Source organism: Erigeron canadensis, chromosome 3 (assembly GCF_010389155.1).
Source record: "Erigeron canadensis isolate Cc75 chromosome 3, C_canadensis_v1, whole genome shotgun sequence".
NCBI lineage: Eukaryota > Viridiplantae > Streptophyta > Magnoliopsida > Asterales > Asteraceae > Erigeron > Erigeron canadensis.
The window spans coordinates 718018-741468 of record NC_057763.1 but is presented as its reverse complement, the minus strand read 5'-3'; the positions used below and the strand labels follow the sequence as shown (position 1 = coordinate 741468).

Below are 23451 nucleotides of genomic sequence, written 5' to 3'. Positions count from 1 at the left end.
ATATATATTTATGGTTCATATTAAAATGGTAAATATTTTTATATTAAATTGATAAAAAAAATAAATAAAATGCATTTGTTTATATTTCAGAAATGTATATTTTATTAGATATTCCATAGCTTGTACCCCATGGCATAAGTTAGCAAAACCATTTCTCATTTCAAAATAAGTACTTTACTCGTCTAATAATAAGTGTGTTTAATTTTGTCGGATGCATATAGTTATTCAACTTTTTTAATTTTTTGTCAAGATATACGGGTGACGAAGAATCGATGATCGACTCCACGCAACTTTCTAGCGGTTGGTTAGTGATTGTGTTGGCCTATTTGGCCACCTTTATGTCCGTATTTTCTTAACATTGAAGGAAATGTTTTAGAACTTATTTACTGTAGCACTTTAATCATTTGTAGAGCTAAAAAGCAAAGACCCATAAGTCGTTAGTTGCTTCCTTTAAAAAAGCAGACTAAACATACTTTCTCTCTTCTCTACTAAGTGATCGGAGTCAAGTCAAGCATATTTGTAAGTCGTCAAAATCACCCACATCTGTCAACAAAATTTACACAATCTAGAGAAGATTGCTAATGTCTTTGAGGGAAGAAGAGAACCCGGTGGGTGCAAGCTGCCCAAACCAATCCAATTCTAGGAGTAAAAGGAGAAGGAGAAGGAGTGTGAAGAAAGTAAAAGCGGTGAAGCATTATTCGTCTGATCACCAGAAACTATTGGTAGGAGAAGGAGGATTGACATCTTTAAGGGAAGAAGAAAACTCGGTGGGCGCAAGCTGCCCAAACCAACCCAATTCTAGTAAAAGGAGAATGAGAAGGAGTGGAAAGAAAGTAAAATGGTTGAAGCATTATTCGTCTAATTTGGCAGGAGAAGGAAATTTGACGTCTTTGAGTGAAGAAGAGAGCTCGGGAGCAAAGTGCCCAAACCAGCCCAACTCTGTGAGGAGGAGAAGGATAAGGAGTGAGAAGAAAGTAAAATGGTTAAAGCATTATTCGTCTGATCATCGGATATTGCTGGTTGGAGAAGGAGATTTCTCATTTTCACGTAGTTTGGCTATGACTTTTGGTGATGCTTCCAACATCGTGGCTACTTCCCTTGATTCTTGTGGTAATTAACGATTTCCCGTATTTTGTCTTCACTTTCTTTGTTGGTAATTATATATATGGAATTGAGATAATTAAGCATAAAAGTTTTTATGAAATTTCCCCTGTTATCAATGATTCCCTTTTATTAGATGTTGTGATTAAGAAATACAAGGGAGCAAAAACAAACTTGGAGAACTTGCATTCTCTTGGAGCTCAGTTGTTACATGAAGTTGATGCACTCCAAATGAAGCTTCATAGAGATCTTCAAATGCAGAAGTTTGACCGGATTATTTTTAACTTTCCACATGCCGGTTTTCTGGGGCTTGAAGATGATCAACGGGTCATCAAGTAAGCTCCTTTTCTAATGTATTTGTGCTAGTTAATTTTCACAGTTTCATATCTGGTTTACTACTTGTAAAATGTTCATCTTTCTTGGTTATATTTCCACGAACTTTAAAGGATGCACAGAAATCTGGTTTGTGGTTTCCTTAAGAATGCAAGTGGCATGTTGCGTCCAAAGGGTGAAGTTCATGTAACCCACAAGACTTCCGATCCTTTCCAATCTTGGAATATTGAAGAGCTTGCCACTCAAAATTCTCTAATATTGCTTGAACTCATGGAGTTCAAACTTGAAGATTATCCAGGTTACAGCAATAAAAGAGGAGACGGAAAGAGATCTGACGCATCATTTCCTTTAGGAGAGTGCAGTACTTATAAGTTTGTGTTGTTTTCGAAAGGGTAAGCTGCATGATGTAGAAACACACTTTGTGTTCTTCATTTCTATTTCTAGCAATCACTTTTAAAATGTATTTTGTTTTCACAGAGTCTCCGTGTCATTATTTTGCCGTTGTATACGTTTGTTCACCTCTAATATGTTTTGCCCACACCAATTGAGACTAAATGTGTTCTTGCTCTTCTGTACTTTGCAACAGCAATCCGATCAAGGAAGATGGATTATGCAATTGCGATCCTCCTCTAAGAAGAGTTGAGCATATATCTTGGTCAAAGAACAACCCAAACAGAAGATTTATGGGTTGTCCTAAATATAAAGTAAGTTTGTTACGGAGTATTTTTGTAATATTAGAGATTGATTGTTTACTAATATTACAAATTAATTTTGAGACTGTATGTAGGGACCTGATAGTGAGCACTGTAAATCCATTGACTGGATTGATCCATCTCTAAGTGGCCGGTATAAAAAAGCAATGTATGAGATTCGTCGTGAAAGGGATGAGAAAGAAAAACTAATCGAGTCTCTAACTCATCAAAGGAAGGAGAAAGAAGTAGCGATTGCAGCTTTGGTTATAGAAAAGATTCAGAAAGAAAAACTAACGGAGTCTCTAACTCATCAAAGGAAGGAGAAAGATGTCGCGAATGCGGCTTTGGCTATGGAAAAGATTCAAAAAGAAAAGTTAACGGAAGCTTTAAAATCCCAAAGTAAAGAAATGGATTCATACAAAGAAAAACTAATGGAGTCTCAAACTCGCCGAAGGAATGAGAAAGAAGCAGGAATTGAGGCTTTACGTAAAGAAAAGATTCAAAAGGAAAAGTTAATGGAATCTGTAAAGTCCTTAAATAAAGAAATTGATGCATACAAAATATGGATGAATAAGCTTTATAAAAGATGTTTGATGATATTTGTAGTCTTAGTAGTTAGTTATTGGTGTTCTTAGTATTTTTCTTTTTGTGAGATAGTACTGTAATGGCTTGGACTTACTTTTAATATGTATGCAAATGAATTTTATGCATGTTTAAGCTTTATAAGAGTCTGTGTTATCTTCGTATAATAGAGAGACTGCCAAAAACAAACATGTATCAAATGCCAAAATTTTGCAAACAAAAAAAGTGGTATACGCCAAATCTGATTCATTCATAGGCTAGCATAGCATAATAAGGTTTCTAGTTTTTACATAAGTTGGAAACAAAGATTCAACCACATAAGATTCAACTGGTAGAAAGGGTCAAGTTTACAAAGTTATTGGTTTGTTGATGCCTCCTTCATCGTTGGGTCAAATTTCTTCATTTTCCTTGGCCTTAAATATTTTGCACCTACTTGTGGCCGGTGGGTGCAAGGAGGATTGGTAATCCACTAATCCCGAAAATACCAATTAGTCCCGACAAGTTTGATTATAATGTTGTTTTTGTAGCTTTTGTGATTTAATAGAAAGATAAAGTTAGTAGCATTATCACCGCAATTTATTATTTTATAATAAGCCCACTACACGGAGAAACGCAAGGATGATGTTGATGTCCTTAAACTGCATGTGTTAAATGGATTCAAGGTTTACTTCTTTTTCTTTTTTTTTTCTTACCATGTGAGAGCTTTTTCACCACGGTGCAGGGGCTCAATCCACGACAATTTTCTTTTCTCCGTGAAAACTGTCTAGATTCTAGAACTGCGGCAAAATACCAAAACTATGTGATTCCGATACAATCATGCTTCTGTTTTTACTTCTCTCCACTACCACATCAACGCCATGTCATATTTTTCTTATTTTTTAACCTCATGACACATTTCTGCAAACAATATCTCTTCCTTCCCATTTCCTTACTTCTTTCTCACATATTTTATTATACCCAATATACTAAAATACCTACATTAAAATAAAAAAATACACACATGCACACATAAATACTTCACCATGTAAATATATATTACTATAATCTATGTATAACATGAAGTATTGTCTCCATCAATAATCCACTCAGCTCGTCTTCAATATTTCTTTACGAGGAAGAGCTTTTTGGTGACATGCTTGTGAAGAAGTCATGCCAACGGTGTCTTCCCGTGACAAATTGGTGAAGAGCCCGTGACACCACCTTTGGGAGAGGCCTAGAAACCCCAAAGAATCCTCTTTTGAGACTATTAGGGATCTTATCCCAATCCAAATTCGAAACAAAAACTTACAAACAACTATAACATGGCCTATTTGGGTTACGTACTCAGTCATAGTTAGGCTAAAGGATTTAACTAATAAATAGACCGGTTGAACAGATCGAATAATGAACACACCGAGTTACTTCCTCGGTACTGACAAAAAGTAGTATAAACCGTACAGCAAACCACTATCTATCAATCTATCATAAAAACAAAAGCATTTAGGTAGTGAAGATCTAAAAGTCCAATCACCTTTCGGAAGGAAAAGGCATTTCAAAGCTAGGAAATTTTGTGAATTAGGCAAACAAAATACGAGCAGATTGCATTAAAAAGCAGCAAACTCTGATCTCATTCTATGGCGGAAAACTAACTTTACTAGTCCTAGAAAAAAATCTTTCAAACTTCCAAAAGTTTGTCAATGTTTAATGGGGTTTTCTAGCCACCTTCAAAAAGAAAAATTAGCATGGTCAAACTTATGGCAACATCATCCGTTCAGCCTAATTAATATTTTCTCAAAGTAAGGTTAAGACGGCCAGGTCTGAGCATGGTCTTTTGTAACAATGACAGAGGAGCTGAGTACGGTATGATCGACTGTACCCCATGAAAAATATGTCTACATTTGCCACCGAATATTAGTATGTCTCCAGATTTTAACAAAACCTTTTTTGCCTTTTGTGTATCTCTTGTATCACCATACAAGAATTCTGCAGAGTCGCCAATGGAGATGGAAACTACAGGCAATCCTCTTCTCAGACTATCAGGGCTCTCATCTTTATCCTGCAACATAAAAAGCAATTAACTTCCAGTAGGCATTTCCAACGCATTTACCTCTAGTAAAGAGTCAACTTAGATTATACTTTATCTGTAATGGGTAATAACTTCTGTTAAAGAATTCAACTAAATTTGAAATGAGCTGCATGGGTCAAATGGGTCAAGAGTAATCGACACTGTATTCAAATGCAGCAACAAAACTCAATAGTTTATCTTAAGAACTCCAGATTTTGTAAATTTTAGTAAGGAAAATTGGTAAAAAGGTGTTTGTGGTACTGTCCAATATAGCGTGGCGTATGTTCAACGGCACTAAAAAAGCCCCAGGAACATTTTAACACTTCGGTTGACAGCTTGTTTACTGAATGAAATGATCTATTTACATGTTTCAAGACAGGCTAACCACAGTTCTTATATAAATGTCAAAAGCAATACAAAAAACTTCAAGAAAAAAGGATATTTGACAGTCTACAAAAATTCTTATGCAAAATGCTTTTGCCTTTTGTCCAAATCTACATACAAAGTGTACTACCAATTTATTTACATAACAGATATAAAGGTTGTGTATCAAACCTGGTGGAGACCAAGCCGACCGGTAGTTGTGTAGAAATTCACTATACAAACATCAGGAGACATTAAAGGAATTTCATCCTTCGACTTTGTCAGGGCACAAGATTCTTGAAGTGAAGTTTCAACCAATGAAACAAGTGTATCGGGAAGTGATGGGGCTTGAACACCATCACTTCTGTAACGTGTATAAGAGCTTGTTTGTGGGTCCCAGTTTCGACCAAGGCACATCATCTGCAATTTCATTTTTGCTCCACTTAAGAAAACAGGCTGGTAAAATCCCCCAGGACCTATGCCTACTTCTTGACATATATTCACTATTTCAACCTGATAAAATGATGTGCAAGTTGATACGAGTATTAATTAATCGAACTTATAACTCAATTGCTGAACAAGCATGATGCATTATTCGTGGAACTTTGCAACTAAATTAACAAAGCATCATGATTTTACTTTAGCTTCATTTGATATAAGCAGAACTTCAAAATACACATGTTGTAGCAGGCAGAAATAATAGAGCTCGAATACAGAACGTACCTGGTCACTAATGCTGAGGTAATTCTTCAAAAGTATCATTCCAGATCCAAGTATTTTATACGTACTTTCAGCATCATTCTTCTTTTTGGTTGATTTATTGCCAATGTTCCTGGGGAGAATCAAACTAAACGGTTCTGTTTGGCGAAAATTAGCAGCACCACCAATCTGATGATATTGCTTGGCCGTTCCAGTAGAATATGTTGCCCAACCTTTACCAAATGCTACTAGAGATTCATATAAAGAAAGAGAAGCCCGCTTGTACATATCAGAGTCATGATCTGAAACTGAAGATCGAAGAAATGCATCCTAATCACATGAAAAGTTTGTAATAAGTGTATACACAACATATACAAGAAAAAAAAAACAAAACTATAAGCTAACAAAGTCTCAATAGAACTAAAAAACTTATTCTTTACAATCTGAAGTCTTCCTGTAGATACATTTCAAAGCCGACAAGTCTTAGTTGCTGGTATGCAACATTCTGCATTTTTATCTAACCCAATGGATAAATTCTGCAGATTCATACATTTTTGAACTATGTGTCTACCAACGTGTTCTTAAGTTTGGCGATTTTCGTTTCATTTTTTTTCGGGCCAACACGTTAAAGAAAAGGCAATCTATTGATCTAAAGAATGCACAAGTCTTTTATAATTAATAGGGTTTACTATCTAGGGGTGTAAGTAACTTTTACACTTTTCCTATTGTGTGGTAATTTTTATTTGGTTCATTGTATGTAACTAACCCGCTGAATTGAACGATTAATGTAAAAGTGTATACATGGCACACCATATGAGCTGCCACGTTGAAGGTTTTGATTGGTCAACGTAAAAATTTTACATTAATCGTTCAAATTTAACGGGTTAGTTACATACAATGAACCAAATGAAAGTTACATTCACACAATAAAAAAAATGTAAAAGTTACTTACACTTCCATATATTTAACCCTAATTAATATTTAACAACATTTGAAATAGTAAATTCTTCCTGCTTAAGAGACCTATTTTCTAACAAATGCATCACCCCATTTTAATATTCTATTTATAAGGCCACTTTTTCAACATTTTAACAGCTCAAAATACAAAGTTTGCTAGAAAGAGTGAATAAACATACCAAAATATAGAGTACAAATTACAAAAGGTTAAAAAGAAGTGGGGTTATATTAATTTAGTATAAAAAGTACTGACCTTTAAATGGCGAATGGGATGGTGAGAAACTTTACAAAGATTCATAATTCCACGATGAGATGAAAACTGAAAAAGATTTAATGTATGTTTTTTGCAGATCAATCCAATCAACGATGATGATGACTGACCAATTCCACACAAATGATTCATCATGGTTATTTCCCAAAAATCGAATTTTAAAAGAAGGTGAAAGGGGATTTATATACTATTGGGTTTTACATTACAAATTAATTAAACAAATAAGTCAAATAACTGAATAAGCTTCGTTTTTTTTTTCTTTTTCTAAACAAATACGAGTAAGTTTCGTTTTTTTCATAGGATAACGTAGTTCATCCAAGGTAGATCAGGTAATTTTTTATAATCTTTTTAAAAACTTTAAGAACTTATCGATCAATTACAACTTTATTATTTAAAATTGACTTTAATTTATATTTTTTTTGTTTTTCATTACAAATTTATATTTTTTAAACAATGGTTCTAATATAATAAATAAAGAATTATACCTTTTGCGTCCCATCAAATGTATCCACTTTTAAATTTTCAAAGTCAAATATTTACATCTTTGACCTTGAATATCTTTGTTTATGTTGGATAATACTTGATGAAATTATATGAGTTACAGGTGTTCATCAAACCGTCTAACCGTCAAAACCGAACCAAACCGTGGTATATGGATTGGTTTGGTCGGATTGAGTTGTTAAAGTTTGTTTTGATAGTATATCTTTTAAAAAACCGGGTTCATTGGTTCAGTTACGGTTTAAAAAATACAAACCGTCATAAACCGGACCTGACCAAATAGCATTTACGTACATAATATTTGATAATATTTAGTCGTTCAAATCAAGAGAAAAAAATACACAGATATATAGTTTTATGATAATGTGTTGGTACTACAATGGATATTAATTACGATAATGTGTTGATACTACAATGGATATAATATATTTTATGTAAATATTTTGCTTCGACCTTGTATATGTTTTTGGAGAAATTAAACTTTCTTTCTCTTACAAATTAAATTATGTGGGATCTATATGAAAAATATTATATGATGAATGTATTCTCATTGTTGGCTCAAACGTGTATTGTGTTCTAATAATGTGATAAATGTTTTAATTTTAAGTGTTCTTTATGATTCCTTGTCACAAATCTTTACAAATATACACAAGATTATATAGAAATAAAAGAAAGAGAAATAGAATGTAAAACCGTCAAACCGGCTAAACCGGACCGGTTCACATGGTTTCGTTTGGTTCGGTTTGACAAGTTACTTGGTTTGATTTGGTTTAATATATGTTAAAACCGGAAATGTCGGTTTGGTTTGAAATTTAGTCAAAACCGGACCAAACCGGTCCACGAACACCCGTAAGATTATGAATTAATTGAGTTTTATATATTTTTACATCAATATAACTTCTATCGAATATTATATAACACAATCAAAGATTTTCAAGGTCAAAGTTGCAAAAAATTGACCTTAAATTTTTAAAAGTGGACACATTTGATGGGATGGAGGGAGTAGCTTATCTCTATCCAATAGAATAATATCTAATATATCTAACACAATAACAGATAATATATATTTTAATAGTACGTTCAATGATATAAATACATAACTAATTAATTAAAGTTAGATAAATTTATTGTAAATATATTAAGATTTTAAAAATAATTGTATTATTATTCTTTTTAGAATTTTTTTTAGTAATTATCATGACTGAAGAAAAAAAAAACATGTAAAAACATAATCAGTATAGAAAACATAGATAACATTGTCATATTTTAATTTAAATATTTATGATGATTTTATCTAATAATAAAATATTATTTTTAATAGAATAAAAAAAGAATGTAATACACCATGTTTAACAATACAACCGATAAAATGAAAATGATCTATAATAATTTTTTAATATTCAAATATCGCTAAGTATATCACAATCTACAACTTTGATTGGCATATTATGATTTTGTAAAATTCAAATATCGCTAATGGTGTCCCAGTGAACAACTTCAATAAACATATTTTTAAAAACTATTTCAATATAAAACTCAAAGTTTTAATATATAAATTAATTTTTTATTACTAAAAATATTAAAGAGGTTGATGCTTTATAAGTTTATATAGTAGTATAAATATGTCTAAAGTCTAATCATCTCTCACAAAACACTCAACATGAGGTCTAGAACCAGCTTGGAAGAATGTTGACCTCTTTTATTTTTAAGAGAATAAGGGTAATTTTAGGTTTACAAACTTTTTACAAAATATATGCATTTTGTATTCTAGGTTTAAGAATAAAGCTATGTGACTCGAACTGACAACTTGGAATGAGCTATCAAAACGGCACATATATACAGTCTTTTGTAGCACGTCCTAATATACATGACATCTTGATTGAAGATTGCCAAAGCATTTATCAGCATGAAGATTCTTATTCATCTGCATGGCAGCATGATCTTCTTAGAGCAACCGGTAAGTATGCCATATTGAGCATGCCACGAAGATCCCATAGAAAACATTATTTGCTCTTCAAGCTCCTGGTCGCATCTTGTATGGTCTACTAAGACTAGAGATTTGCTTCATGAGCTATCTTTTGAAATGCAAGAAGAGCTCAATGTGTTTATACTATCTGAATAAGGGAAAGGCAATTGATATTTTAAGTCTCTAAGAAAGTTCTTTCTAATCCGAAAGATTTTTGAGTGATTACATTTGTACTGACTCGTGAATTCACCTATGCAATAGAGGGCCCGATAAATATTTGAAACTATCATAGGATAAACGCCGGTAGCTATGAAACATAGAAAAATGGCTAGTAACAATCACACGCTGAAATAAATGTCTAAAACTGGAACCATTCTCAATTGACCAGCAAAATCAATGTTATGAAGTACAATTTAAAGTTGGGAAATTAAGATTAATAATACAAAATACACATTTGATATTGTTGGATAAAAGATTTAGTAATTGCATGATTAGCTAAAAAATTAATGTGGATATGAGGTTTAGCCACCAAAAAGATACCCTGCTGCTTGTTCTTCATTGCCATCGAAAAACTTCAAAGCTTGTATAACTGCCTCTCTACTGAACCCTAATTCAATAAGCTTTCTAACTTTTGCTTCAAATTCGGCCCCCTGAAATCACAACAAGCATTAAACATGAGATTTACTGTTCCACTTGCATTTTCTTTGGATTTCAATTATAAATTATCAATGGTTAGGGTTTCATGTTCCACTAGCATTTTCTTTGGATTTCAATTACTTATAACTTATCAATGGTTAGGGTTGAATCTAATTGCTGGCAACAACAACAGCAATTGCTAAAGAAACGGGCCATAAGTCACCCACAGTGTATGCTCAATGCATACAACTGAAACTATTGAGTTAATATACTTTCTGAAATCATCATTTTTTATAAACTTACTGTACATATTTATGGTTCGACAAGCCCAACCCGTTATTCAGTTACCAACTTCCCATTATGCCACCTATGTATTTTGTAATTTTCCTTCATGATTGGTGTTCAATCAAATCCCTCTGTGATTTTGAATATTACAGAACGAAGAATTTTACCTGTGTAGAAATGCCACCAACTGGTCCTGCAGGTTGAGCTAAACAAGGCAAACAACTGTCATTATTGTCCTTAAAATATATACACTTCCCTGACCCACTTTCCACTTTGGAACGACATGAAAATTGCAACATTTTCTTTCATGGAATTTTTTGAACCGAAAGCTACTTGTTTGATATCATCACCAGTACAATGACGATAATTTTCTGGATCCGAAAGACTACCCCATTTCATCATTATTAATAGTCATTTTAGATATGCAACTGCTAATTAAGCAATTTCATAGAACCTATTTGTTTGGTCAAAAGTTGCGTATTTCATGAGACTTGAAATAGAAAGCAATGAGCTGTAGCGAGACTTACTCGCATCCAATGCTCTTTGAGGTTTTTTGGAAGCAAATAACACTAACAAAATACATAACAGGATATAAGTCTAACCAGAGGATTGACCGCTGAGTGGTGTCGCTGATCCAGAAGTACCCTGTAAAATACATTTTCAAGAAGACATCTTGATGTTATATAATCTATGGAGACTTAAAGTGAATCTGCCATTACAAGTGAAAATTGAAATACAAGGTGGCTTTAAGTCTTTAACACTTAGGTGACTAAAGGTGGCCATTCCAACCCTTAATCTGAAAATATATCATATATGGGTTCGTTTTTATTTCTGACATATCAAATGGTTCAAACTACAAAATTTACCTGAAAGGGAAACGGGTTTTATAAGTAGCTCACAGTATAGATTTAAATCAAATGTATTTGAACAAATTAAATACTACTGATGTGGTTAGTTTTTATGACCATATTTAAAAGTTAATACATTAACTAGTTAGAAAATGAAAAAAAAAATAAAATTAATTAGATATAAAATGCTGTCTGCCCACCTCGTTTCGACCCATATAAACAACTACCCAAATTTACTTGTAGCCTAAATCCCCCATTTGTCACTTCTAAAGGTTATTTCAGAAATGTGAGCTGTTATGGGATGATTACTATGCACGACATATAGACCAGTATCTTACTTGAAGTCCAGAACTAGAAGCTTCCTTCAATTGCTTCTCCTCATCTAATAAACGATTTGGGATGTCCTTTTCTGTAAATTCAAACAATATAGTTCAAGATGTCAACAAATGCTAATAGTTAGTAAAACATAATAATGACAATGAAGTGTAATAACAATGATCAACCTTGCAAAAACGGTACAGCAACCTCTCCTCCACCAACTCTCAAGACATTGTCTTTCAAATCAATTATGCACTGGTGCTTACGGAGCATATCCAAACCAAAGAGGAATTCCATATTGGGAGAATCCAAGACCAAAAAGGAACAAGGATAGAAAATATTCCCGATCTATCATGATGTAAAATTAACATATTTAACAAGAACAATGGGAAATATATAAACTAAACAACTTAAGGAAAGATTACTACTTTAATTGGAGCAACATGTATCCGACCAAGAATCTCTGTCTGGCCAACCCCTTGAGCAATTCCCTTGTAACGTTGGTCTAAGAGCCTAAGCAATCTGAACATTGCAATAGTACAGAATATAACTACCATTTCAAAAAACTGTGGTATGATAAAAGATTATTTAAAGTTTAAACCTCCTTGATCTGTGGATCTGAAAAAAATTCCTAGACTAGTAACTTTATATATTGTACATGATTTAATCAAGTTGAGATCACAGCCAGGTTTTCCATGAAATAGATGATACTCATGGCGTCTTGCTTTGCAAAAAGACATTGTGTTGAGTATTGATGTTTGATTGATGTGGCATCTTTTATGCACTTTCAAGTAACCCAGAAAAACTGTAATAATCACTTATTAGCACACAAGTTTAGGAGATTTTCACCGGCTAAATAGAGTTTTATAGATGATTTTCTGAAATTGTTGTACTAATCTGTCTCTACAAATAATGCAAAAAAGGTACATACCCCAAACGTTCCGCACACGTTTTTGATATAATAGTTGACTGAGCTCCACTATCAACGAAGGCCTGAATTTCAATTGTTATAACCTAAATTAGAACTCTTTATGTACTTGTATACATATGTTCCAAAAAACATTGAAGAACACATGGATTGAAATAACTACTCATATTAATGTGAAAATCCCATAAAAGAAGATGAAGGATTTTTCTTATCTGTTAGTACCTTCAATGGAACACCATTAACTTCCATGTCAACATACAACATGACCTGAATAGAAAATCGAGAAAGTACTTGGTTACGATAAACAAAAGTTTTGGTTTTATGAAGTGTTGGTCAATAATTCATACCACTTTTGCAAAAGCTTCAGGGTTGTGTTCTAGTGCAGCAGCCCAATTCTCATCAATACCTTTCTAAAAAATAATGAGCACGGAATCAAAAGTCAAAATAACAAGATGACACAAAAAATTCAAACAGAAGGAGCTAATAAAAAGAGCAATGAAAGGCCATACACAAAAAAACTGGGTATAACAGCATAACATTTGCAACACGAAACTACAGCGTAATGATAAATTCTACCATATTCCAAAACATTATAGAGATTAATATTAGTATATTACAGAGATTAATTGACTAGTTGATTAATGTTGTAATTTTAAACTAGTTCAGGCTTTCCCATGGTAAATTATTGAAGTGGATATTAAGATTCTTTGATATGTAAATATGTGATGTTGATCAAGAGCTGCATAAGTATATCAAGAGACAAAAATAACAAGGTTAATAGTGATAAAACACATATTTCCCCACACCAAATGAAAAAAAAGAAAAGTTATACCACGTAGTTCTTAAACAAAAGACCAAATGATCACACACCTGCCGGATTGCAGCTTCAATTTTCTTTTGAGCTTCCACGTCAAAAGGGTCTGCATAAAGTAGCGCCTATGATTTACAAAAACAAATTACCATGAACATAATTGTCAGATTAAAAAATACAGCTGATAACCGGAATATGAAAAGACACATCATAAATTTATAGAAAAGAAGCCATCAACGTTCCTAGAGCAAATTACCATCTCTTCCTCCTTTTGTCTATTAAATTCAGATCTTTGATGGTGGCGCACCCTTAAGAGGTCTTGCAACTTATTCAGGTCATTCCCGAGAACACTTTGTGCTAACTCAGGATCACTCTGACATTCAAATCAAAGGTGAGGAGTCTACAGTAGAAATTCACTTTTCAGCTAGCAAAACTTATGTTTTACCTGAAATAATTGGGCCATTAAATCTGAATTATTGCGCACTTGCTGCTGGAAGGCAGCTGGGTCTACAGCGGACCCATCTGGATTTAATCTGACTTCATTGCTAGAAGCCCTGTGTTGTCAAACTTTGATGTTAGCATAGCTTGTTGTCCCCAAAATCAAAGATTCACAAACAAATAACAAACTGATAGATAATCTTGACATTTTTTATAAATAGTCAAATCACTATATTGATGTTGAGTACATGAATTGTATATATAGCCACCGATTTGGTGGTGGTGACTGTTGTGAACAGCCGCAACCCTAACATGGCACCCATTCGAGAATTGGTTTGGTTATGGAAGTTATATGCTTTAGGACTTGAGTGTTTGACACACTACCCCTTTTGACTTTACAGCTTTAGCGAAAACAATGTTTATACTAATGACAAGACAACCCCTTGGACTTAAGATGAGGAAGACTAATATCACATACCTTAGATCTATAAAGGAAAGAATAATATAAAATACATAAGAAATTATATAATCACGAGCAGTAGAAGGTGCAGTAAATAGTATAAAAAAGACAAAGATTCTGGTGTCCTACGGGAATGAGTTACAGATTACCATGTACGAGAGATCAGTTGAAACTAAAGTGTTTACAAACTACGAAGCCACCAAAATATTTACAGTGATAAAGATCTCAGCTGTCAGTCATTCAACACTAAAACTAGAAACTAGAGCATTGAAAAGAAGGTGTACATGTAACAATGGTGATACATCATACATTGTGTTTATAGTACGGTTTGAAAGAGGTTGATCATGTTGACAGACAAACAGGTTTAAGTTCTTTATTTTATATGGGTTAAGTTTTTAAAAGTATCTAGCTTCACCTGAAAAACTATTCTGTGAGTACTTTAGAATATGCTATTGCATTTATTGAAGTTCCAATTAGTGGCTTCTAATGACTTACAACCCATTGACTTGGCACCTATTTTGGTGATACGCCAGACGACATGGCAACTTAAATGGATTCCACATTATAAGATCTTAGTTTACCTAATGAAGAAGCCATCGGGTTCATACAACAACAATTGAAGATTGAACAGATAAATGCAAGTTATAAGTAGGATACATACAATAGATTTTCTGGCAAAGTTAGACACATTTAAAAACTAGTAAACCCATTCTATATAAAATTATCGTATTATATGATTACAAAAACCAAATGTGTTTCATATGACTAATTAACTACATGTTTTTCTTTAAGCTAAAAATTTAGCATGTCAGTCTGTCAGATCAACTGATACTAAGCAGTTCAGGCTAATACAGATATCAGTGGTCAATTGATGAAAACTGTCACTAAAAAACAAATGGGGCTAATCATATATGTCATAGATATAGATCAAACCAAAATCTTGTAAGTTGTAACAACAATAGTTGATCCAATGAGTAATTTACTGGGTGATAGAAGCAAAAGGTCAGTGACTCCACCTCAATCATCATTATACTAGGTTTACAGTAACAAGGACCGGAATCGAGTTGGGTAAAAAATGGTCAGGTTGATACAAGCTGTTTCTACTTTCTAGTAGCAATCATTTAAAGTAAGGCGTTCAGTTCCTACAGAACCTATCACAATGTCCTTATCACATTTACATCAGCTATATCCAAGCAAAACTTACATAGACAGCAACTTAAAAACAAACAGCATTGTGATTAAACTTATTTAAACCGACAACTAAGATAGAACCGAAAAATTCCCACCTCGAAGTAGAAGAAGCCGCATTCGAAACCATCATAACCAAGTCTCCATCACTAACACCCAAACCACTCAATGTCTCAGCATTCCTCATCTCTTTTCCATTGTAGAGCAATTGTTGTTGCAGAAGTGGCACTTGAGACTACAACAAAAAACTATAAAATTAATAACCCATATTGTATTTTCCAAAAAGATTCAAACTTTATTACAATTGTAACTACACTAACAAAAAAAAAATACCAAAAGTCAAAAAAAAAAAAATTTACCTCAATTTCAAGTAAAGCTTTAAGATTTTCAACCTGCAACATATATACAAGTAAAGTAATTATTTTTATTACTCGGTTGGCAAAATAATTTAAACAATTTATACAAAAAAAGAGAAATATATATATATATATACATATAAAGATTTAATTAGGGTTTTGGAAGGAAAGATTATATACAGATTCATGAGGATCAACTTCTAAAGAGAGGATTTGTTCATCTGGGGTCATTACAGTGATCTTCATACCGATTTGATTTCCAAGTGTTCTGAATAAAGATTTTGTGTGTGGTTTTGACTTTTTGTAGGTGGTGTTATTTGACCCGCTAATTATAATTATTGGGATCGGGTATGTGGGTTTATATTAGATTACCGGGAACTGTATCTTGCGAGTAAAGATATCTTTTAAAGCGAAGTGATATCGATTCACTATTTTTAAGACTTCATGATTTTATTTTTTTACTTGTACCGATCGAATATCACAACTTTGTTTTAATCAGGTCAAAAGAATATTAGTTTTTTTTTTTTTTTTTACTTTTTTCATTCTTTATTTTAATCAACTCAATCTATAAAAAACAAAATTTAAAAATAAAAAATAAAAATATAATCCGAGTTGGTGAGTTATACATATAATTGACGGTATTAGTTTCGCCCTTAAAGATATTAATAAATGGTAGCTGATGGGATTGATAGGTTATATAGGGTGATCGGTGATGAGTTATCTACCTAACGTGTTCTGCCATAGACCAAGAGGCTTTGCCTATAACTTACGGATTATGCACTTTGAAAAAAAAGAATTTTTTTTTAAATTTCTTTATAGAATTATTTAATAAAAGAGAAGATAAAAAAAGAAAAAAAAAACCTTAAAAAACAAGTTAAAAAAAAATAATAATCAAAAACCAACATTCTTTATCTCCCCTCCTTAAAGTACATTCTCATTAGTTTGATCTCTATCTCTTTTAGTATATATATATTACTTTATAAAAATTATCACACTCTCTCTTCTAACACTTTTCAACAAATATCCTCATGTGAAATGACCATTTTACCCTTAATGAATTAATAAGTTTTCTCCTATAATTAATTAATTTATACATCTCCACTTAATATACTATAATACTCTTTTGTCAAACTATTGAATTGTAGATCGATCAAAATTATACATTCATATGCTTGATACTTTTTTTGAAAATGTTGATGAACTTTCTTTTTTATCGCACTTAAATATTACAATTGGACAGATTGTTAAAACTTACATACTGTAAACATATATGTTGTTGTATATATCTTAATCCAAAAAGCATCGAGTTCATAATTTCAATAAAAAATGAAAATTAAACGGCGTATAATATAATTGTTATTATTGTATAGAGTACATATAATCCAAAAGAATAACGTCGAAATTTGACAAGTTAATTACATCATACACACGTATTTCAACCCCATTATTTAGAGCGGGGGAGGAGAACGAAAGGGCCTGCCACTAATGAAATGCGAAGAATACGAAGGGTGAGGTTGAGAATAATGGACGATGTTCTTTATCTTCTCGATTTCTTGGTTGTATATATCGAAACCAAAAACCAAACCGAGTATTGTTCCCACGATTACCAAGCATACACATGTAATGCATATCATCAAACAACATGTCCTCATTTATACTAAGATAGATCCTTCGATGTTTTTATGTGTGATAATATATATATATATATATATATATCCAATACAAATTTGTAACGAAATTCGCTTCAAATACTATTAATGTTTTGTGAAATAGATAGAGGAGAAAAGTGGCGAGCATTATGGTGTTTTTTTTATGCAATTTGTGGGTGTTTCTTGTTTCCAAATATTAGTGATTGTTTCTTCACATAGCTAGCAAAACGAATCATGGTATTGAGTCAACCTTCACGCGCGTTTGTTTGTTTTGTTGTATTTTGAGAGGTTGTATATAATATTTTTCCAAGGGTAATCCCTAGGCCGGAGGTCCTTAGGAAACAGTCTCTCTACCATTGGGTAGGAGTAAGACTGTCTACGTCACATCTCCCTCAAATCCCGGGTACTCGCCGGGATTGAATACCGTTGTTGTTGTTGTATATAATATTTTTTATTCCCCACCATTTATTTTTCAAATAAAATTGTTATGTGGCATACGGGTCCGTTTAATTTTTGTAGTAGAATCTTTTCGCAAAAAAGATGTGACCGTGATCAGTTGAGGGATAGAAAGAATCGGTGCAAGGTGGGAAGATATCAATAGTTAAAATGGGTGAAATGTGATCAAACCCAAAATGGATATCTCAAAATCACCACTTAATATTAATTAGAACGATTCACATGATGAACGTTTAACTATGTTTCCATTGAAACATCACATAGGGGACCCAAAGCTAGATATGAAGTACTGTTGGATCGATCATTTCCCTTATAAGTTACTTTTGTTGGTGGGGTTTAAAGTTGATATTATGCATAATGAATTATTGTATTTTACTACTAAAACGATCGGACTACTTTTATAACAGTAACGGTTTCACTTTTGTAAAAGTTTGATATCATTTGGTTTTACGGCCCCTCTTCTTTTTTAGTGGGTGAAATTAATCAAAACCGTCAAATTCTCTATAAACTAGTACTCGCTCCATTGATAAAAAAAAAAATTGGAAAAAAAAAAAGAAGAAGAAGCCTTGTCTAGATACACCTGAATAGCTTGGTTTAATTGGTTTTCTTGAAGTAATTAACACAATCAAACTTAGATACAAATTAATTACCTACAATAGTTAAAATCATCTAATTAAGTTTTTAAATACTTTTGAACAAAAATATATGTATCACTCATTATATCTAGTACCAAAACGGCAAAACTTCTAATTTACTTTGTACACTAGCTAGCAGTGACAATACAATATGAATTATTTTCATTAAATTAATTATTATAGAAGCAATTAGATTATTTTATATCTCATACCTTGACATCCCAGACAACATATTAGAGAAAAAAGACCAAAAGAAAAGGCCAAAAAGAGGAGGCATGTAATATCCATGAATGGTCACATTTTTTTTCTGGTTCCTGAATTGGTTATAACTTTCTTGTTCCTAGTAAATCTACCAGCACTGGTCAGTCTCCCATCGTCGAGTTGTGTTGAATCCATTCGTGTATAATCCTGTTTTTCGTCTACATTTTTGATCATACACAGCTCGTGCTTCAGGATCAGACAACGTAGCATAAGCGTTATGAATTTCAATAAAATCTTGATCATCCTGTTGCTTGAATTCTAAAGCATCCGGATGGTAAATCTTAGCCAAACTACGATAAGCAGTCTTAATCTCTAGAGGTGTAGCATTTCTTTCAACACGTAGAACTTCATATAGACTATTTGGTCTCTTGAACGTCGTCTGCTCGACTACCCTTGGCTTTGTCTCGAGAATAGCTTTACTTGAAAACATTCTTGTGGAAGATCCTGTTGGATTTGAAGGATTAGTTAACCGGAAAGAGCTTCCTATCATATTCATATCAACAAGAAACAAAAAAAAAAAAAAAATTATATGTTCAAGTAGATAAATATTTTAGTGTGTGTGTATAGGAATAGTTAGTAAAGAGGTGGGGTTTTATTTATAAATATGTGCCTTGGTTCAATAAGCCAAGAATTCCGGTTTTGTTGTGGGCCCATGGGCTTGTGGGTTTTTTTGGTTCAATGGTTTCTAGAAGGGTCAATATCCAATCCTCAAAAAGGTTTGGTCAAAGGGTTCATTTCTAAATGGTTGTGGTAAATCAAGGTGGAATAAAGTCTTGGGTCGTTCTTGCTATGGATGTCAATAAAACTTGTTACTAGTATTGAAAAAAGAAAAATAATGGATAAATACTCTTACGATTGTCAAATATTTAAATGTTTATCTAGATATAACTCATATATAGCTATAAAAGGAGTATCATAGAGTGTAATTTACCTAGTGAAATAAAAATAATAAGTGTGACTAAATTGATATACATGTTTAAAAATCTAGTGTTAACCCATGGTAAATCAAAAGTTAAAATTAAAATAGCAAATGTTTGAAATCCCTATCAAGTGAATTACATATATATCAACACTATTTCATTACTATAATGAAGGGAATATTCTCATTTGAATTTATTGACTGAAATAAGTTAAATAGGTTATTTTATACATCAAATAATTTTATACGCAGAAAGAGCTTAAAGAAAAATCCATACGGAATAAAACTAATGATTTTTATCATGTCATATTCTTTTTATGATTGTCGTATGTATATCGAAATCAAGATATTCACTTGAAATGTTTACATAGACATAGTATACAAAGAATAACAGAATTGATATGGTACAAAGTTAAAGGTAAAATCCATGTATCAATAGATATATTGATTCAAAATGTTTAGATTTATGGATTTTAGAAATATTTATTACTATACATTATATTAAATTAAAGTATAACTATAATTATATGTATGTTTGACATTTAGGGCTGCCGAAAACAGCCGGATTTTGAAATAACTAGAGGTTCTAATAACAAACAAACGTAAGTTGAGAACACTACCATATGAAAGGAATTTAAAAGTATGATACGTCATATATGCTTCATTGTCAGAATGCACCATTAAATAATTATTCTTAAGCTAAAAATTCCTTTCTTATGAAATAAGCACTTCCTCGTGAATGCCTCGACGGCTCCTTAATTAGATTATAAAAAAAATACGAGTAATAAATTTAAAGATAAATATTTACAATTTGAACATACGTTTAGTTACGCTTCTTAATTTTCTTAAGTAGTACGTTTTGAATCTAAACTAAAATATGGTGAAAATGAAAAGGTTAAAAATAACAACTTTATCTTAATTAAATCTATCACTGTTATTTATAATATTTTAATTATATAATTAGGATTTACATCACGTTAATTAACCGAGTTGTGTTTTGAACCTGATCAATATACATGGGACCCAAGATTCTAATTTCGCAAGTGTTGGATTGATCGTCATTTCCATTACAAGTAACTTTTGTTAGTGGCGTTTAAAGTTGATTTTAGCTAACTAGATGCATTATAGAGTTATCACTTCACATGAATTACGTGATACTACTAGCTACTACTATTTAACTACTATACCTTTAATTTCTTTTATAAAGTTAATTTTTGATTAGGTTCAAACTTTTAATTAGTAAGTAACATCTTAGTTGGCGGCCCTATGGGATACCCAATTATATATATCATATACATCTGAATTAAATTAAAAAAAAAAATTTAAAAATTTTGTTTTATTGGAATAATCTGATCGAACAAGAAAATCTCATTCGTTTTTTTTTTTTTGTCTTTGACAACAACACTAATAGTTAAAAAGGTAAAATACATAAATGGTTTCATACTGCTTACCGTTTAAAAATTATGTCAAGCATATCAAAAGTTGGCGTTTTCACACTCGGACCATATCCACAGATATCATCCTGTAATCTAAGAATAATTTTAAAAATTACACTAGCTAGTCACACTCATGATCGAATATGGTTTGAGTGGAAAAATGTCAATTTCAAATATAGTTGGCGTAATTTTTAAACTGTAAGTATGAATAACCTAAGTCGAGAAACTTCGGATACCATTCATATGATTTAGCCCACTTAAAATTAATTCTTTATAACAACAATGTTTCTACCGTTGTAAGAATCATGATTGATTAGTTTAACAATGAAAAGGAAAGTTTGATTATTTAAAAGTAAATGATCTGTCCCGCCCCTAGCCTCTCCTTGTATTATTTTAGTGGATGAAATTTAATTATATATAGTCTTCTTGCTTTATAATATTTTCATGATAATCTCTTAACCATATTGTATTAAAACAAGAAGAGAGAAGCTGTCCTAGCTTATAATTAGTTGTTACACATAATAAAACAGTTCTGCTTTAATCTTGGCTTCCTTTTAAATGTTAACTACAATCACATTTTCGCTTTATCATTTTGTGTTAATTAACTAGTTCATTAGCAAATTAAAACACTAAGATTAATTTGTATCTGATAGAAAAAAACATAAGCATATATACTTGACAATATATATATTAGAGGAAAAAAAGACCAAAAAGGTCAAAATTAATTAATGAGAAAACATGTCATGTTTTTCTTTAACTCTAACATCTATATATTATTGTCTCATGCATAACCCATCTATATATATATAGATATATATCTTTACCAAAAAAAAAAAATCTATATATATATATATATGATTTTTATGCATGATTTCTTAGTAAAATTAAATTAAATCTAGCTACCAACACTGGTCAGTCTCCCATCTCCGCCTCGTGTTATATCCAGCCGTGTATTTTCGTCTGAATCCGGTGGTCTGATCATACATAGCACGTGCCTCAGGATCAGATAACGTAGCATAAGCGTTATGAATATCGATAAAATCATGATGATCGCCATGATTACGCGAGGAAGCATCCGGATGGTAAATCTTTGCCAAGCTACGATAAGCTGTTTTTATCTCTATAGGTGTAGCGTTTTTGTCAACACGTAGAACTTCATATAGACTACTATTTGGTCTTTTAGTCGTCATCCGGTCCATGGCCACCCTTGGCTTTGTGTCGAGTAATGCGTGAATCGAAGGCTTTCCTGAAAACATGTTGGAGGAAGATCCAGAGACAGTGAGAGTTCCAAGCATATTCATATCTCTAGAAAGATGAATATATATAATGAAAAAATGATGAGAAATTTTTGATTTGGTAGCTAGGAATGCAGGATAATTAATGCGTTAAAGGGCTGGGTTATATATATAACAAATGTGTTGTGGATCGAGTTGTGGGCTCGATCAGTGTTTCTAGAAGGTCAAAAATCAATATCTCAAATTAATGTTTCTGGTAAAAGTGGAATTATATAGGTCTTTGGTCTTGTTTTCGCTAATGTATGGAATTCTATAATCTCTTTTCATCGTTAACACATATATAATATATTAGACGATTAGTTTTTGTTATTGTTGGCATATGATCATATTATTATAAGTCGCATGTCCGGGAATAATTTAAGCCTACGGGGTCACACGAAATGACACGGTAACTCGATAATAACAATTGATATATTAAAGTAATATATTAATTAGTTTGATCACGAAATAATTAATTAAACATAGTTAAATGATTAATTATATTTAATTAATTAAAAAGGAGGATTAAAATGTGAAAATTGGAAAGTGGGCTTGGACCTTGGTCCATGTATGGGGGACGGTTTCATCAAGGCTTTCCATAGCCTTGATGTTGCTTAGTTTCCAAGTTTTGTTTAACCTAAAATTACCCTATAAATACAAGGGCTAATTCCTAGGTTTTTCATTCATTCATTCACAAACAATTCTCCTCTCTCTCCCTCTTCTTTGGTTCGGCCGAACTCCCCACCTCAAAGGGGTTTTCGGTTTTCAACTTTAGTTTAGGGTTTTAAACAAAGGCTTGTTTAGGTTCGTGATCGGGGTACTAGCATACATTATTCGGGGTGTCTAGTGTGCGATCATGGAGGGGCTTTGCTTTAAACCCTAAGCATTAATAATAATCTTATTATTATTATTTTAATTGGATCTTTGCATATAAGGTACACGTTTTGATTATCTCTTTATTAATTAATGTGATTGCATATATGTTTCGATTTTTTTCGTTGCGTTTATTCGTGATCTTGTATATTTATATGTTCATATATTCTAACA

At 32.2% G+C, this 23451-nt stretch overlaps 5 protein-coding genes across 5 annotated transcripts; 1 reads left to right on the top strand and 4 right to left on the bottom strand.

The window, feature by feature from the left end:
* The first annotated feature begins 439 nt into the window (after positions 1–439).
* Positions 440–2836, top strand: LOC122593190. Its single transcript, XM_043765562.1, has 5 exons — positions 440–1110; positions 1238–1436; positions 1548–1826; positions 2021–2138; positions 2222–2836. Exons 1-5 carry the CDS (start codon positions 582–584, stop codon positions 2759–2761), a joined length of 1665 nt encoding a protein of 554 aa, XP_043621497.1. The 5' UTR covers positions 440–581; the 3' UTR covers positions 2762–2836.
* Positions 2837–3671: 835 nt separating this feature from the next.
* Positions 3672–7192, bottom strand: LOC122594338 (alpha-ketoglutarate-dependent dioxygenase AlkB-like). The gene is made up of 4 exons (XM_043766812.1): positions 7025–7192; positions 5839–6144; positions 5308–5628; positions 3672–4743 (listed from the first exon to the last, which is right to left on the bottom strand). The coding sequence occupies exons 1-4, from the start codon at positions 7175–7177 to the stop codon at positions 4468–4470; spliced, it is 1056 nt and encodes a 351-aa protein (XP_043622747.1). The 5' UTR covers positions 7178–7192; the 3' UTR covers positions 3672–4467.
* A 2665-nt stretch (positions 7193–9857) lies between these two features.
* Positions 9858–16141, bottom strand: LOC122592881 (protein DNA-DAMAGE INDUCIBLE 1). Its single transcript, XM_043765205.1, has 15 exons — positions 15955–16141; positions 15778–15810; positions 15517–15653; positions 13778–13886; positions 13589–13705; positions 13392–13457; positions 12869–12931; positions 12744–12788; positions 12525–12586; positions 12022–12115; positions 11779–11941; positions 11614–11684; positions 11030–11072; positions 10595–10632; positions 9858–10156 (listed from the first exon to the last, which is right to left on the bottom strand). Exons 1-15 carry the CDS (start codon positions 16018–16020, stop codon positions 10028–10030), a joined length of 1236 nt encoding a protein of 411 aa, XP_043621140.1. The 5' UTR covers positions 16021–16141; the 3' UTR covers positions 9858–10027.
* A 2532-nt stretch (positions 16142–18673) lies between these two features.
* LOC122594614 (chaperone protein dnaJ 11, chloroplastic-like) lies at positions 18674–19321 on the bottom strand. The gene has a single exon (XM_043767050.1). It carries the CDS (start codon positions 19269–19271, stop codon positions 18864–18866), a length of 408 nt encoding a protein of 135 aa, XP_043622985.1. The 5' UTR covers positions 19272–19321; the 3' UTR covers positions 18674–18863.
* Positions 19322–22029: 2708 nt separating this feature from the next.
* On the bottom strand, positions 22030–22431 carry LOC122590726 (chaperone protein dnaJ 11, chloroplastic-like). The gene has a single exon (XM_043762906.1). The coding sequence runs from the start codon at positions 22429–22431 to the stop codon at positions 22030–22032; it is 402 nt and encodes a 133-aa protein (XP_043618841.1).
* Positions 22432–23451: the final 1020 nt, after the last annotated feature.